The sequence below is a fragment of the Pimephales promelas genome, chromosome 1 (genome assembly GCF_988280905.1).
Source record: "Pimephales promelas chromosome 1, fPimPro1.hap1.1, whole genome shotgun sequence".
NCBI lineage: Eukaryota > Metazoa > Chordata > Actinopteri > Cypriniformes > Leuciscidae > Pimephales > Pimephales promelas.
The window spans coordinates 37565234-37580235 of NC_142769.1; the positions used below are offsets into that span (position 1 = coordinate 37565234).

Sequence of the window (15002 nt, forward strand, 5' to 3'; positions counted from 1 at the left end):
ATTGGGTGCTCAATGCTTTGTCTCTCCTCTAAACCCCCACACTATTGGTCCAGTTTATGGCCTCATTTGGGTTTATTATTACTCATTATTAATATTCATTGTCATTGGTGTTCATGGTTATAATGTTAAGACAATCAGATAGACAAAGTTGAGTTTGTTATTTTTATTATTTGTAAATGACACTGGGCACATGACATATATATTTACATGCACACAGTCAAAACTCTATAAATAATAATAAAAAAAAACATTAGCACAGAATACATTTTACTATTAGTCATACAATAAATAACCCCATATAATATATAAGGCCTGTGTATAATATATGTAAAACAATATAATAACCCGAACAACCCACACCGACTTTCCATCTAAGATGGCATCCCACTCTTCAAACATGTTGTCAACTGTTGCAATCTTCCAGATAGCTGCCTCTTCCTCTGTCTGAAGAACCCCAGTCCTGCAGCTCAGCAGCTGCAAAATGGGAGGGAAAAAAGTAATTAAACCACTGAAAATATCAAATAGGTTGGGATGGGAGCCTCTCCCAGGCTGAGGCTTTTACTGAGATTTACATGTATTTATACTTACTCTTCTTTTTCTTTGTCTCATGAGCATAATGATCATTCTGTCCTCCATCTTGTCTTTGTTCTCATCTTGGGCCATCCTGTAACCCCTTCTAACAGTTTCAAAATAAGTCTTGCAGGATACTAGAGAGATGGAGATAGAGAGGGGGGGATATGTTTATTTATAACTAATCTATACAGTTAAATAGTTGTAGCCTTGGTACATTCTCTTGTGACTTACCTTTAACAACAGCAAGATCTACATCCGGTACAGCCATTAAAAAGATTGTTGTGGGGGGAGGATAGACTGCAAAGCAGTAATTAAAGAAGGTTGATTAAAAATATTATTTAGAAGAAAAGACTGTTATGAAAGAATAGTTTTAAAGATATACCTTGGCTGTGGGTCATATTTGTGTATGTTGTTTTCCCCATTGTGCAATCTCCATGCAGCGTCCTGTAAAAATCCAACATAGTATGAGGGCTCAATTCGAATACATTTATAAATAAAGCACACAAAGATAAGCAGACACCGTGATGGTCAGAAAATAACTTACCGGAACAGATTCCCAGATCTCTTTAATTTCTTTGAAGCAGGCTCCTCTTTTGCCTCTTTGAGCTCATTGATGTCAGCCTCCATCTTATCCAACCTCATGTCCATTATTTCCAGCTTTTCAAATATCCTCTTCAAACTTTCATTTGCCATATACACCAGTCTGTTTTCGTTCGGACTCAGAGATTTGATAGCCACATTGTCCCTACATAAAGGAGTAACATCTCCACTCTGCTCTCCGTAACACTTGTTGAAGATTGACACAAGGTAAACCCTATCACCTTTCCTGAATACTAATTAGGGGGGCAGGGGTATAGGGGCAAACTTGAGCTGCCAGTCCCAAAACAAATTAGCATTTAAAAAGCCAAGCCATCAACTAACAGCATGTGGTCAGACAAGTTCCTGTTTTCGGGCCTTTACAGGCATTTACAGGTACGCATAACAAAGTTCCAAAGATCCCTGCCAAACAGCACATTTAGCGGGCATTTTCATTGTCCGAATTCTCCCGTATACACACCTTTTGACGCAGTGTGAGTGCTAGTGAACTGATTTTGAAGTGATTCCCCTTTGATTACATTATATATGCCTGCTTCAGCACACTACCCTAAACCAATCCCAAGGATTTCCATTTTAATTGGAGGATCAATTGATGTTCAATTTGCTAGGTTGTGTTTTTTTTAAATGATATTACAGGAATAAATACAAAGTTAAACTAAACCTCCATGATACTCTTCAAGGCTTTCTCTCTCCTCGTTTTATGTAAATGTCTCAGATTTAAGCAGAAACTGGATCACAGAACCACAAGCGATTTCAAGCCCATCAGTTCTAATCTAAAACAATCTAATGATCTCTTCATTAAAAATCAGTCAGACGGCAGAGGTTCTCAATGACCTTTTGTCATTACTGCTTTAATTGTGACGATAAATATTTACTGACATCTAGTTGAGATTGCATTGGCAGTGGCTGGAAATCCCAAATGGGCAGCTGTGCAGTTTGTAGAGGAGGGTCTATGCAAACAGAGGAGTCTTTATTCCAAACGGAGGAGTAAATCTTTATGTGGTGAAGAGTGGCGAGAGATGGGGAAGGGCTAAGAGGAAGTACGAGAAATGTTGGCTGATGGTCTGTGCAGTCTCGTCTATACGGTGACATTTAGATCTCATTAATAGATTACTCATGATAAAAGAGAGACACTGGAGTATTGAAAAATACAAAACCAGAAAGTACTTCAGCATTATCAATTCTGTCCACAAGGTAATGGTTTGTTTAACATGGCTGCATTAGCTTGTGCTGATAATAGTCTGGCAGCAGAAAGCATCTTTCTGCATTGAACTCTTAAACTGTGTGGACTGTGTGTATTTTTCCAAGTCTGTCCACTTATTACAGCTCAGGATGAAAAACATGTTCACGTAAAGGTGTTTAGGTCAAGTTACATGTGTAAATCTCAAAGTCCTTTTCGTCAACAATTCATTTTCTACATCCAACATTATTACAAAGGGACTTTATTTCATTTAAAAATGTATTAGAGGAATTTGATCATACAATTATACTTATCCAACAGAAAATCCATGAGGTTTTGCTTGAATCAAAATAATTTTATTTGTAATACAATTTACTATTTTTTATTTATTTTTTTGCAATTAAAATTAATAACAGCAATGCAGCTACCATTAAAAACATTGAATACTTAATAAAAAATGAGAATGGCAACAAATACTTAATGATATAACAAAACCTAAGACTAAAATGTTTCCCTAACAGACAGAAAAGATTTATTGTCTCTTTTGTATGGCTTCGCAGCTCTGCCACAACACACAATCAGATATTTATACGATAATAATAATAAAAAAATAATATCAAAGTCAGCCTTCATGCTACCAGTTCAAGTTTGCAAATGCTCTGTGACATTTATAGTTTTTAAATTTTTGTTTTAGAATTTTAAGTAACTGCCACTGCATTTAATAAGTGCATAATATGGTTATTTCGTGAACACTGTAAGATGTTCTGTCTGAATGGTGACAATTCAACAAAGGGTCTACATTAGCTCTCTTAACGAGGCCAAGTCTTTATCCCAAATCGCATACTCCCTCATTCATTTCATTTAGTGGAGCAGAGCTTCAGGTTAATATGCCCAGATTAGAAACATGTTTCAGCTCTGGAGAGCACTATGACATGGCTACGAAGCCAGAGATGTTCCTTAGGGAAGTGAGTATGAACAGACTATTCACTATAGCATTTTTTTTTAAATCATGTATGTTCTGTCACCATTCACTGACCGTCACGTGGTTTCAAATTCGTATGACCAATAAACTTCCCCTACACTGTAGCTTTCATTTCTAATTTGCTTTCTGCGATGTACTCCGTACATTGTGATGATCATGATTGACATGCAAAAGCCGTTTGACATTTGGGATAATTAAGATGAATGTTTCTGATAGCATAAGAGATCGAAATGGGATGCTTTGAATAGGATGCTCTAGAATAGGATCGTCATTGGTGCCATTTGTTCTGAGCTAACTGATTCTCAGAGAAGCTCATGCGTTTTCAGGTGGTGTACAGGGACTGAAGACGCAACGAAAAAGATGCCAAGCCAAAGCAGTGCTTGATACTTCCAGGCAAGTAAAATGAACATTCACAAACAAATACTGCAAGAGTGCAGTAGTTCAGACAAGAGGAAGAGACACACAAGGATGTCTGGAACCTCAGGGTGAATGACTACGCACAAGCACTCGCCCTAGTTCTGCAACAGAACTTATGTAATGTGTATGAATGAGTATTTATGCTTGAAGGCAAGTATAATGCCATGCCAACTCTTATGGCTGGACATCCAATCATGCTAATTAATATTATTGAAATTGTGGTGTGCTGATTTTTTGTGGTGATCATTTTTTGTTTGCTTAATTACGTGTTCATTTGAATTCATCCTTGCCGAATAAAAGTATAATTAGTTTTTTTGTTTTTTAAGGTATATAACCTCAAACATTTCAGGGGTAGTGTATTGTGTATTTTCATGAACAAATACCCATTATATATATGTGTGTGTGCGTGTGTTTACAATGTTATCTGGAAAATATTTAATTTCCAAGGCCTAGTTGTTCCAAAAAAAAAAAAAAAAAAAAGTTTTTTGAAACCTGGATCAGAATTATCTAGATTTGGAAAAACTATCTTCTGCTATCCAGGACCAGGTAATCTTTACTTTTGTGCTGGTTTTTCAAAGCCAAAATTTGTATTTTGGATATATATATATATATTCATATATAGAACACATTCCCAAACTCATTCAATGTAATTATTTCTCACCAATATACAGTAGTCCAATAAAAACCATAAGTTCTGTGCTATACTCTTTCTGTATGATGTCAACAATTGTCTCATGTGTTTATTTTAATTTCTCCAAGTCAACTTAACAAGTCAACTGAAGCTGTAACAACAGTACTTGGCATTCTTCTCTCATTCCAGTGTCCAGAATGCTCAGAATTTTAAATGAAAGTTAATTTCCATTTCATCAAAAGAGCAGTGTAACACACAGCAGCTGTGGCCCTCGTACAAAGCGCAGGTGCATGAACCAGAAGGCACAAGGTGATGCAACACTACTCTCCACACTTTTAAGCAACTCAGCCTCACTGCGGTCCACAATTCCCCAGCTCCTCTCCAGCACCATGCTGAAACATGCGCATACACTGTCCGAGAGTGATCTGAGGTTGAAAACGTCAGCATGGTCAAGCCACTGGTGCAGTAGACCTGGAGAGATCTCATCTGTTATTATAATAACTGTAGCAAAAAAATAACTAAACAATGTGGATCCGGTCAATGTGGATGTGTCTTGATTTGCAGTGGCTAAATGACATACTGGTGGTTAAATAAAATAATAAACAGAAAACTAAAACATGTTCAGAATTACAATAATGCAGGGTTAGATACACAGCTAGTAAATGTGTTTTCAGGGGTGAGTGATGAGCACTGTGACACAGTGTTGTAGTACTCGAGACTCGGACTCGTCTCGGACTCGGTCTCGAGACCATATTTTAATGGTCTTGGTCTTGTCATGGACTCGTGTCCATTTGGACTCGGAATTGACTCGTACTCAAACATTTTTTTTTTTAGGACTCGGAATTATTCCCGAGTCCACTCGAGTTCAATTAAAAATATTTTTCATGATTATTAATGTATGTTAATAAAATATTTCTTTAAATTGATTGACACGCCCAGTGATTGGTGATTTTCTAGTGCGCAACTGCGCATGACAAATTGTAATAAAATTACTTTTAACACCACCTACTATGTGGCCTTTTTACCCTAAACTGATCATATTTTTTAAACTCTAAGTAAATTCAGTAAAAAAAAAGGATTTCTCTAAGTAAATAAAAGTAAATTTGGTAATCAACCCTCACTGGTCTCGGTCTCGACTCGGACTCGACCGTCTCTGGTCTCGGACTCGACTCGGACTCGACTCTCTATGGACTCGGTCTTGACTCGGACTCGACTCTCTCTGGTCTCGGTGTCGACTCGGACTCGAGTGAGGTGATCTCGACTACAACACTGCTGTGACATGCATCATTCATCTTTAGTGTAGGAAAACATAACAAAATGCTTTGAATCTGAATCTACTTCAGTGATATCATCTGACAACCACACAGCTCTCCGAAATGCCACAGCTAAAATAACCTACATTTTTCACTGTCAGTGCAATCCACACAGGCATTGGGATTTAATTTGAGGCCTTTTTAGATGATTTAAGACTTTAAACCTAATAAAGAGTCTTATTGCTGAACGATAAAGTGACAAGTAGTAGTGAGGTGACGACGACCAGTGCTCAAAATGTCCAAGTCAAAATCCAAAGAAGGAAAAGGGACTAGTTATTTGTCTCTGGTAGTGCTCAATCAATCAAACATCTTTGCTCAAAGCAACGGACGAATACCATCAAAATATCAATATGAGACCATGTGATGAATGAAATGTTCTTCAATAATATCAATAATCCACTGGGACAGTATCCAACTATCATATATTATGTGATTAATTCTGAATTAAGATCCTAAGCCACTCTCTCAAGTTATGGGCGAGGGTGATAGAAGCGAGAATAAGACGCACAGCGACAACCAATATGGATTTCAGAAAGGAAAAATCAACCATCAAGCCCATGAGCTCTGCCTGAGGATGCCACAGGTGAAATATAGAGAATTTAACATGGAGCTACGCATGGTGTTCTTAGACCTGGAAAAAGCATACAACACAATACCAAGAGACCTGATTTGGCACTGCATCAGGTTAAGAAAGGTCCCAGAGATATACATTGATATCATCAAAGATATGTACTGTACAAGGACTGCATGATGCAGGTTATTACCAATGTTGGAGAGAGGAGATTCAGCACAGGTTCAGCACTCAGCCCACTACTATTCATAATTTATTATGAATGTGATCACGGAAGATATATGAGAGGGCAATGCTGTTTGCGGATGACGTTATTATAAGTGATGAGGTCATGAGGATAAAAAGGAATTAGAGAGGAGACTGGAAATATGGAGGGAAAAACTGGACCAAAGCTAAGCAGAAGCAAGACCAAACACCTGCCACCTGATTGAGAGAGTATGACGGCACAAAGCATGCAAATCTTTGGGAAAGATGTAGAGTTGAGGATAAGCATAGAATGTAATAGATGGACGGGGCAGACAGGAGTTCTGTACAATAAGAAAATACCAACAAAGTTAAAAACGCTCATCTATAGGACAGCCATAAGACCGACCCTATTATACGGAAGTGGGACATGGCCCATAACAGGAAACCTGGCAGACAAGATAGGATCGTGTGAGATGGGGATTCTGCTGATTTACTGTCTTGAAATAAGTCTAGAGGAACACCAAACTAATGAAGAGGTAAGGAAGCAAGCACAAGTAATGCCAATACAAGATCTGATGAGGAAAAGAATGCTACAGTGGTTTGGAAAAGTGTGCCGGAGAGACATACTGTATGGAGAGCCGTGGAGATGCAAGTAGGAGGAAAGAGAAAGAGGGAAAGGCAGAAGCACTGCTGGAAAGACACCATCAAGACAGACATTGAGTGGTGTGGATTAGAGAAGGAAGATACAGTCGATCGTGACAGATGGAGGTGTCTGGTTGAGATGAAGATCAGGCAGAAATCTGCTACTGGAAAGGACAGAAGCAGCGAAAGGTGACGTGATTAATTCTGAAAATATATATGCAAATATACAACGTTGCCCTTGCTTGTCTACCTTGTGAACCTAATCTTTTTTTTTCTCTTTTTTTTTGACTTGGCAAGTACAAAGAAGAGCCACTCCAAGGTGCTGTTAATTTTAGTTACCATGGTAACCTCTATGTGTGCATGGTTGTCAAGGTAATGTCATTACGTCAAACAGGTGATGACAAACAAAAGGTACTCTATTCAGTTATGGTGATATTGTGAAAATTCAAAAAAGAATGACGATTCAGTGAAGCAGATTATTTGACTGAACTACTAAGTATGAAGGTCATGTTAAAGATTAGTAATAATATTATTTTCTTTTTTTACTATGATTACATTATCAGTATTAGTAGATAAAATTAAAGACGATAGTTTGTCATTTTCACAAACACTCTCCTGTTCTTATGTGAAAATATTTCTAGCACCCCATGGTGGACAGTAAAGTCTGTTACAGCCCAACTTCACTGAAACAATACTGACATGCCAGTTATTTTAGTATTATCTTATATAATATTATAGTATTTATTATATTTTGAATATACACTCTGAAATCAATTCTTGTATATTCAAATTTTCATTTTGGTTTTGGTTTTCAGTTTTAGTTATGTTAGCATTTCATCTCAAACTTATTTTATTTCAGTTAATTACCAAGGCAGCATTTATCATTTAGTTTAAGTTTAAACATATCATTTAATATTTCTATATGATTGCATTTTTATTTCAGTTACCAAAAATTGTTCATAAATGAACCATTATAAATTGCCATATAATTTGCTGGGCATGTCCACCCTTTGTTTGAAGATTGGTTAAAGTCTGTTCGCCCGTCCCGTTTTGCGAGATAATTAAAACATGTCTAAATTCATTTTTCCCCCCATAAACACGCTGCTTCTGGTGGCACATTTGATTACAGGACCAAAATATCACATCTAATCCTTCTTAAATAGCACTGAATGAGGACCAAAGAATCCCAAGTATTACACCGTTCCAATATTGCAGGTTACTTTATGACATTTCTGTGATTACGCACACTTGTCTGTGAGTGTGTCTGCATTTCACACTGTCGCGACTGCTACTAATGACATGACGTCTTTTCAACGTCTGGCTGCTTCATCTAGCACAAGCACTGCAACACTGTGGTCCACAACCATAGCAACAAGAGACTAATTACTGCCAAAAAAAAAAAATCAAGAACAAAATGGAACACAGTCAGCCTATGAAGCACATCATGTGCAGTGCAGCCCTCAGCTCTGCTTTTGTAGTAGTACTCGCATACGCCGATGAGCTATGAAAGGAGATGCCTTATCACAACACTGCAGAGAGGCAACACAACAACAGAGAGAAGAGCCATGCAGAGCAACGACTTTGTTAACTGCCCATGCTGATATAAATCTGAAAGTCTGTATTTACAATACATTATACTTCCATATAGAAAAAAATACAACCAATCATTGATATTAAAACAGATACATTATGGAATGAATCCAGTTGGTATTCATCAATTCAACAAGCCACATGCTATGGAATTCAATGAAAGGATTCACACTGACATCTAGTGGAAAATAATACGAAATGACCTCCTTGATCATCAATTTTTGTCTGAAGAATTAACATTGACTGTACCATGGAATTAAATTTCAGACATAAGTTCCAAGAAGACACTGAAATTTATGTATATGAAAAATAGCTAAATTACCGTTCAAAAGTTTGGGGTTGGTAATATTTTTTTTTATGTTTGCATGCAAAAGAAGTCTCTTATGCACACTAAGGCTACATTTATTGGATTAAAAGTACAGTAAAAAAAACATAATATTGTGAAATATTACTACAAACAGTTTTCTAATTTTTAGGCTATATTTTAATATGTAAATTGTTTCACTGATGGCAAAGCTGAATTTTCTGAATTATTGAATTAGAATGAGTCTTCGGGATCCTTCAGAAGTCATTCAACATGCTGCTCATGAAATATTTCTTATTAATGTCACTGTAGAAAGATAAATGGTGAACGTGATTACATAGATAGACAGACAGATAGACGACAGGCAGACAGACAGACGGACATATAGGTTGTCAATATCAAACATTTAAGTTATATGGTGATGAACAGTAAAGCAAAAGAATAAGAGTCTTCTTAATATACAATTAAACTTAAATTTAACCAGTAACCCATGTGTTTATGCCAAATACCTAGCAATAGCAGTTAGCATTCCCATTCAAAGGCTGTTGTCAATCACCCTGGACAGTGTGTCATTTTAATTCTGCCTTTTTTGCTCATTGGCTGCAGGAAAATGATTTCCTGACATGACAATGCTGATTCATTGATCGCACGACAAGACTGCACACAATCCCAACTTGTGACAATGCTGAGCTGTGAAGTGGCAAGCAACAGACTGGCTAAGTCATTTTCGTGCTTTTAAGAGCCGTCAAAAACAGTCACTCACTGAAAAAAGGTTTACGACAATATAAAGAAATATTGGACATTTAAATGTTGCATATTAAAATAAAATTTCTAACCAGCCAAACACTGGCCTATTGGTTTAAGATACTGTATATAGCCACAAGATGGAGTACTAGTCTTGAATAAAATTCTCAGCAGTTTCACCAGTGTAACACACTCTTATAAATCATCTAATGTATCCATCTTTTCATTCTGATATACAGATGTAAGCTATAGGCAACAACAACATCATATAATATTTAAAGAACAAAAATAATTGAATCAGCCACAATCTGAACCAAACACAATTTGTAACTGAACAGATAGAAAAGGTTATAGTTTATAGTTCATATAAATTGTGTCCGTTTATTTAATCAGCAAGCTTACTAACCCACTTACAGCCTACAGCTTTACTAAAACAACGTTCATTAATCACTCTTCCATTCCTTCAAACATATGCATGCACAAAGCTTTCCATCATACAGCACCTGTGAAGGTCCTTCATTTATATTCATGGGGATGTGTGCCAGTCTATAAGCTGCTCTGCACTTACAGAAAGCACAAGTAATCTACTGTACAGTATGTTAAACTCTGTCCTCATCAAAGTCTTCGTTTCCTGTAAACATACATGATGGGTTTCTTTGTTGCAAAACTCAAAATATATTTAAAATAAACAAATATAAATATAATAAGGCATGGCAAATACTCACGAGAAAGCAGAGGAAGTCACAGTGGGTTAACTGGTGTGTGCAGGTTCATTGCTTCTATTTTCACACCATGTGATTTTTTGCAGTTTGATTCTTTATTCTGATGGTGTTTAAATTCCTTGCGCAGATTAATTTGAGAAAGCGTGATAAGATAGGAAGCGCTGCCATACAGCGTGCGTTAAACAGAGTAAGCACCTTTGCTGTGACTTGTTTTCTGCGTTTCTAACGAACTTGAGAACAGAGGAAGTTGTTGAATTGATAACAATATAAAAAGAGTTCCCAACAATGCACTGCAACATGAATACATTATTTCATAATTTCTGTTATTGCTTTCATTTTCACAGTTCTTGTATTTGCAGTCACCTTCAATTCGTTTAGTGAATGACTGATGAAATCATTTGTTGACAACTAAGACCTTCTTTTTTACTTTTTAAGTCGTTTTCGGTTGTCGCTACCTTCAGTATGGCAAAATAAGGGACACCCATTCATAAAAAAGTACATTATCAATTTGTAATGCCACTTAAATAGCTACTTAAATTCGAACTTGGTTTAGCCCTTTAAAAAAAAGAAAATTGACAAGCACGCACTGTTCGCTCCACGACTGCTTTACCACCAAAAATAAAAAGGGTATTTGTAAAAGAAAATTATTCATTTTTCCAAGAGTACAAGTGGAACCAGCATTGAACTCTAACAAAAGAAAGAATATTCAAGTAACACAATTCTATTAAATTTAGAAACAAAGATGTTTGTAGCCAACACACTAAAGTATTCACTGTCCATCCACACATTTAGGCATACTGTATATATACAACAGCCTCCATTAGGGATTTACATTAAAATTAGTCAAATTAGCACAGAAAGGAAAGTCCTCCATATCCATCCTTTACTTCGACTGATCGTGTGCTGATTTAACACAAATATGATACCGTTTTCTTCACCATATTAAAGGGATACTCCACTTTTTTGGCAAATAGGCTCGTTTTACCACTCCCCCAGAGTTAAACAGTTGAGTTTTACCGTTTTCGAATCCATTCAGCCGATTTTCTGATATTTAGAAGAATATCAGTAACCAGACTGATATATACTATGGAAGTCATATACTATATACTATATACTATATGGTTGCTGATATTCTTCTAAATATCAGAAAATTGGCTGAATAGATCTGAAAATGGTAAAACTCAACTGTTTAACTCTGAGGGAGTTGTAAAATGAGCCTATTTCCAAAAAAAAAAAAAAGTGGAGTATCCCTTTAAATCTTAACCTTAAAACCACTACTTAAAACTTAAATATATACAAAAAAATCTCTTCAATATTACATATTTGGGACAACTTTTAATGCAGGAAATGTCTTACCTGTAGATATCAAGCCATTAATTAAAGAATAATATATAAATGAAGTGAATTCAGGGAGAAACAAAGGTTCTGAAGATCAAAATTTTCATCCACTTTTGAAAATTTGAACCAACTCTATGATTGAAAAAATTGATACATAAAATTTAAAAAGAGAACAATACACATTTGCAACATAAGACTTCTCAATTAAAAATAACTCTTTCTAAAGATCTTGTTCTTCCAAGATCTTTAAAACTGTACAAACAATAATCAATCCATGGCATACAATCAAAGCAGCTACATAGTTTTTGCAATATTTATAGATTCATTGCTGCATTTGTTTCCAACATGTATAAGGCCTTGGCCTCACTCTGCAAAAGGGAAGACAAAACACCCCAGGAGGAAGCCAATGTTGGCAATTCCAAAATAACAACAGCAAAAGCTCTTTGAACCTTTAAAATCAATGTGACCTTATGCCACATCATTGAAGCTGCCAGATTAATAATTACCAGGCATCGTCCTCTATATGAGCTGTGAGAGAATCCACTTCCTGTTTTGAATACCAATAACCCGGTCAACCATTCCTTCCCAGTTCTTTCCCATATACTGGTCAGTTCCAAGAACTTTCAAAACATCTGCGGCAACTGATGTCCTGTGCTATGCCAGTCTTCCATTAACAAAACTTTGTTTTTCCCAGTTTAAATGCAGAAGTGCTTTCTGAAAAAATATTCAAACATAAAATCAGTATCATTTGAACTCCTAATTATCAGATTTACATTGTTTGATATGCTATAATTCTAGGACTCCAAAGGACATTACCAGTCTTTTTCTCAACTCAAGTCTCAACAGAAATAGCATAGAGTGAACCTGAGAAAAGACACCCTTGTCTTATTCCTCTTGTCACTGAAAGGGCCTTGTTAATGTGCCATTTACTCTTAATATGTTATAAATATCATACATGAGCTTAATAAAGGACACAATATTATGACCAAATCCAAAAGCCCCAAGAGTCTTAAATCAATAATGATGGTCCACTCCATAATCCTTTTTTTTGGTCCAAAGAGTGAAGTTTTTTGACACTGTAATAATGTCTCTAACCAAAAAAAAAAGGTTGCCAAATATAAATTGGTAAGGGACTGATCGTTATAAATTACAGCCCTTCATTCTGTTGGTTTAGGCTTTTGAAAAGATTTTGAGCTCAACACACAGCAAGCAAGGAGAAGGGACGCCAGTTCTTCAAACAGCCAAGGTCTCCTTTTTAGGGGATTAAAGTTAAAACCCGGAAGGTGGAAGGACCTCTCTTTAAATACTTTCCAACAAAACATTATACAGTCCTGAGCAATTAACTTTCAAAAAGCCTTATTAAACTCAGCTGGAAGACCATCTAAACCAGGTGACTTTCCGGAATTCAACTCCTGGACAGCTCTCGAAAGTTCAGCCATTGTCAAAGGACTCTCAAGATCCATCTTGTCCTTAGGTAATTGTGCTAAGTCACTCAGAAGTATATCTGCTTCTACTCCATTATACAGTATGCCTCAGATATACATCTTCATAAAAATAAATAGCAAAAGCCTTCGTTTCCATTTGTGTTGTAGATTCTCTTCTTTAGACGGGTGAATTGTGGTTTGCCTTGTTCTTCCACTAAGCTGCATAGAAGAAATATATTCATTTCAGAAGGATCAGTGGAAACGAAAGTAGTACTGAAAATAGTACTGTGAATGAAAATGTAGTAGGACTGTTTTTTGTCTTCATTTTTTTCTACTATGGCATCCATGCTATGTACAGTAAACTGCTGACTTAAAGATGGGAAATATAATCTTTCCTCTCTCCAAGAATTCTAAAAAAGTTCTAAAAACCCTCTCCACTGTTAGGTAAAGCAGTGGTTTCATCTTCATCATTATTTTTTGCATTATTATTATCCAGAGAAGTACCTGTTCTGTTATGGAATTACCCTCCTTCTCTTTTTTCAGCCTTCACATTCAAAGGACACGATTGTTTCACATTACCCTATTTTCCGCAGGTGAAGCATTTCATTGAATCAACAGAGATAACCTTTCCAATTCAATATCAGTTTTACAGCAACTTCCAGGTTTTGAAACTCAGCATTTAAAATCACGAATGTGTGACATCTGAATGACATGATATACTTTAATTTGGGGGGTTTAAAAGCAGAAGCATTTTGATCTTGCCATAAAAGGATAAAGGGAAAGGATAACTTTTTCGAAGGATTAGACCAACCGGATCAACCAAATTAAAACCATAGATGTTTCCCTCAGAAAAATCACTGCCTTGTTCATTCTCGCTGCAATCAAGATGTTCAACACACCAACTGCATTACTAACAGCAATTAAACAATCTTCCACTGAAGCGGTCTCATCGGATTTGAACACTGCTGTTGTTTTAATAAGCCCAAGCAATATATTTTAATCTAGAAGGAGAAAAAGTTTGAAACTCACTCAAAAACTCCTTTCGAACACTCTGCACCGAGAGAAAGAGAGAGAGAGAGGCCGTATAGGCCTATATAACAACAATATATGCAATACTGTATTTAAATTTCCATGACTGCCACAGCTGAACTTAGTATGTGAAATTTTAATGAAGCAGTTATGAAGACTTTCTTGGCTCTTTACATAAATAAAGCTCTTTACAACAGCGTTCTTGAAACTGCTCTTTGCATGCAAGCATCCTATCAAAATGACATATTTACAAGGTATTTCAATGTCAATCTCACATATAAAGCGGTCACTATCCATCCCTTTATGCACCTGTGCTGAGAGTGGATTCTAATTTCTATGGCAGTCCTATTGCCCACAGCCGTGCTTCCTCCTGTCAACTTCTACACAGTATCTCCAACATGATTGTTCACCATAGCAACAAGCCACATGGGTTCCTCATGTGGGCCAGAGCTGGTGAGACCCAAGAATGCACTGCAGTTCTCCTTTTAACCATTAGCAACCGCTCCTCAGTTCTCAAACCTCTCCGATTCATCATCAGATCCGTAATGAAATGGCACTGCCACCTACACTCATTTCAGGAATCCTTGTCAAGACATGAAGAGCAGTGAAGGGGGTGTTACTGCGGAGGTTTTGCAGACAAAAGACATCTAATCAGTGCCAAGGGAGGCAGATCGGCCACGAAAATTGACCTTTGAAACAAGAGCTTAAGCGTTTAATTAGGCCGACCCTTCATGTACTGTCAAGCTACAGTACGTGCTG

The 15002-nt window shown here is 36.6% G+C and overlaps 2 protein-coding genes across 4 annotated transcripts in view; both read right to left on the reverse strand.

The window, feature by feature from the left end:
- The window catches only part of tub (TUB bipartite transcription factor), a 74384-nt gene that overhangs the window by 40296 nt on the left and 19086 nt on the right, over positions 1–15002 (reverse strand). The gene's annotated exons all lie outside the window — the stretch shown is intronic.
- On the reverse strand, positions 165–1639 carry LOC148998469 (uncharacterized). Its single transcript, XM_089129494.1, has 5 exons — positions 1118–1639; positions 956–1017; positions 805–870; positions 589–707; positions 165–474 (listed from the first exon to the last, which is right to left on the reverse strand). The coding sequence occupies exons 1-5, from the start codon at positions 1264–1266 to the stop codon at positions 274–276; spliced, it is 597 nt and encodes a 198-aa protein (XP_088985620.1). The 5' UTR covers positions 1267–1639; the 3' UTR covers positions 165–273.

What these genes read in the sequence shown, in the direction of transcription:
- LOC148998469 (XM_089129494.1), bottom strand. Translation starts at nt 1,266, where the DNA reads ATGGCAAATGAAAGTTTGAAGAGGATATTTGAAAAGCTGGAAATAATG. An exon ending in AGATCTGGGAATCTGTTCCG is followed by an intron (nt 1,018 to 1,117) that starts GTAAGTTATTTT and finishes GGATTTTTACAG; the next exon opens with GACGCTGCATGGAGATTGCA. An exon ending in TGAGACAAAGAAAAAGAAGA is followed by an intron (nt 475 to 588) that starts GTAAGTATAAAT and finishes CCCATTTTGCAG; the next exon opens with CTGCTGAGCTGCAGGACTGG.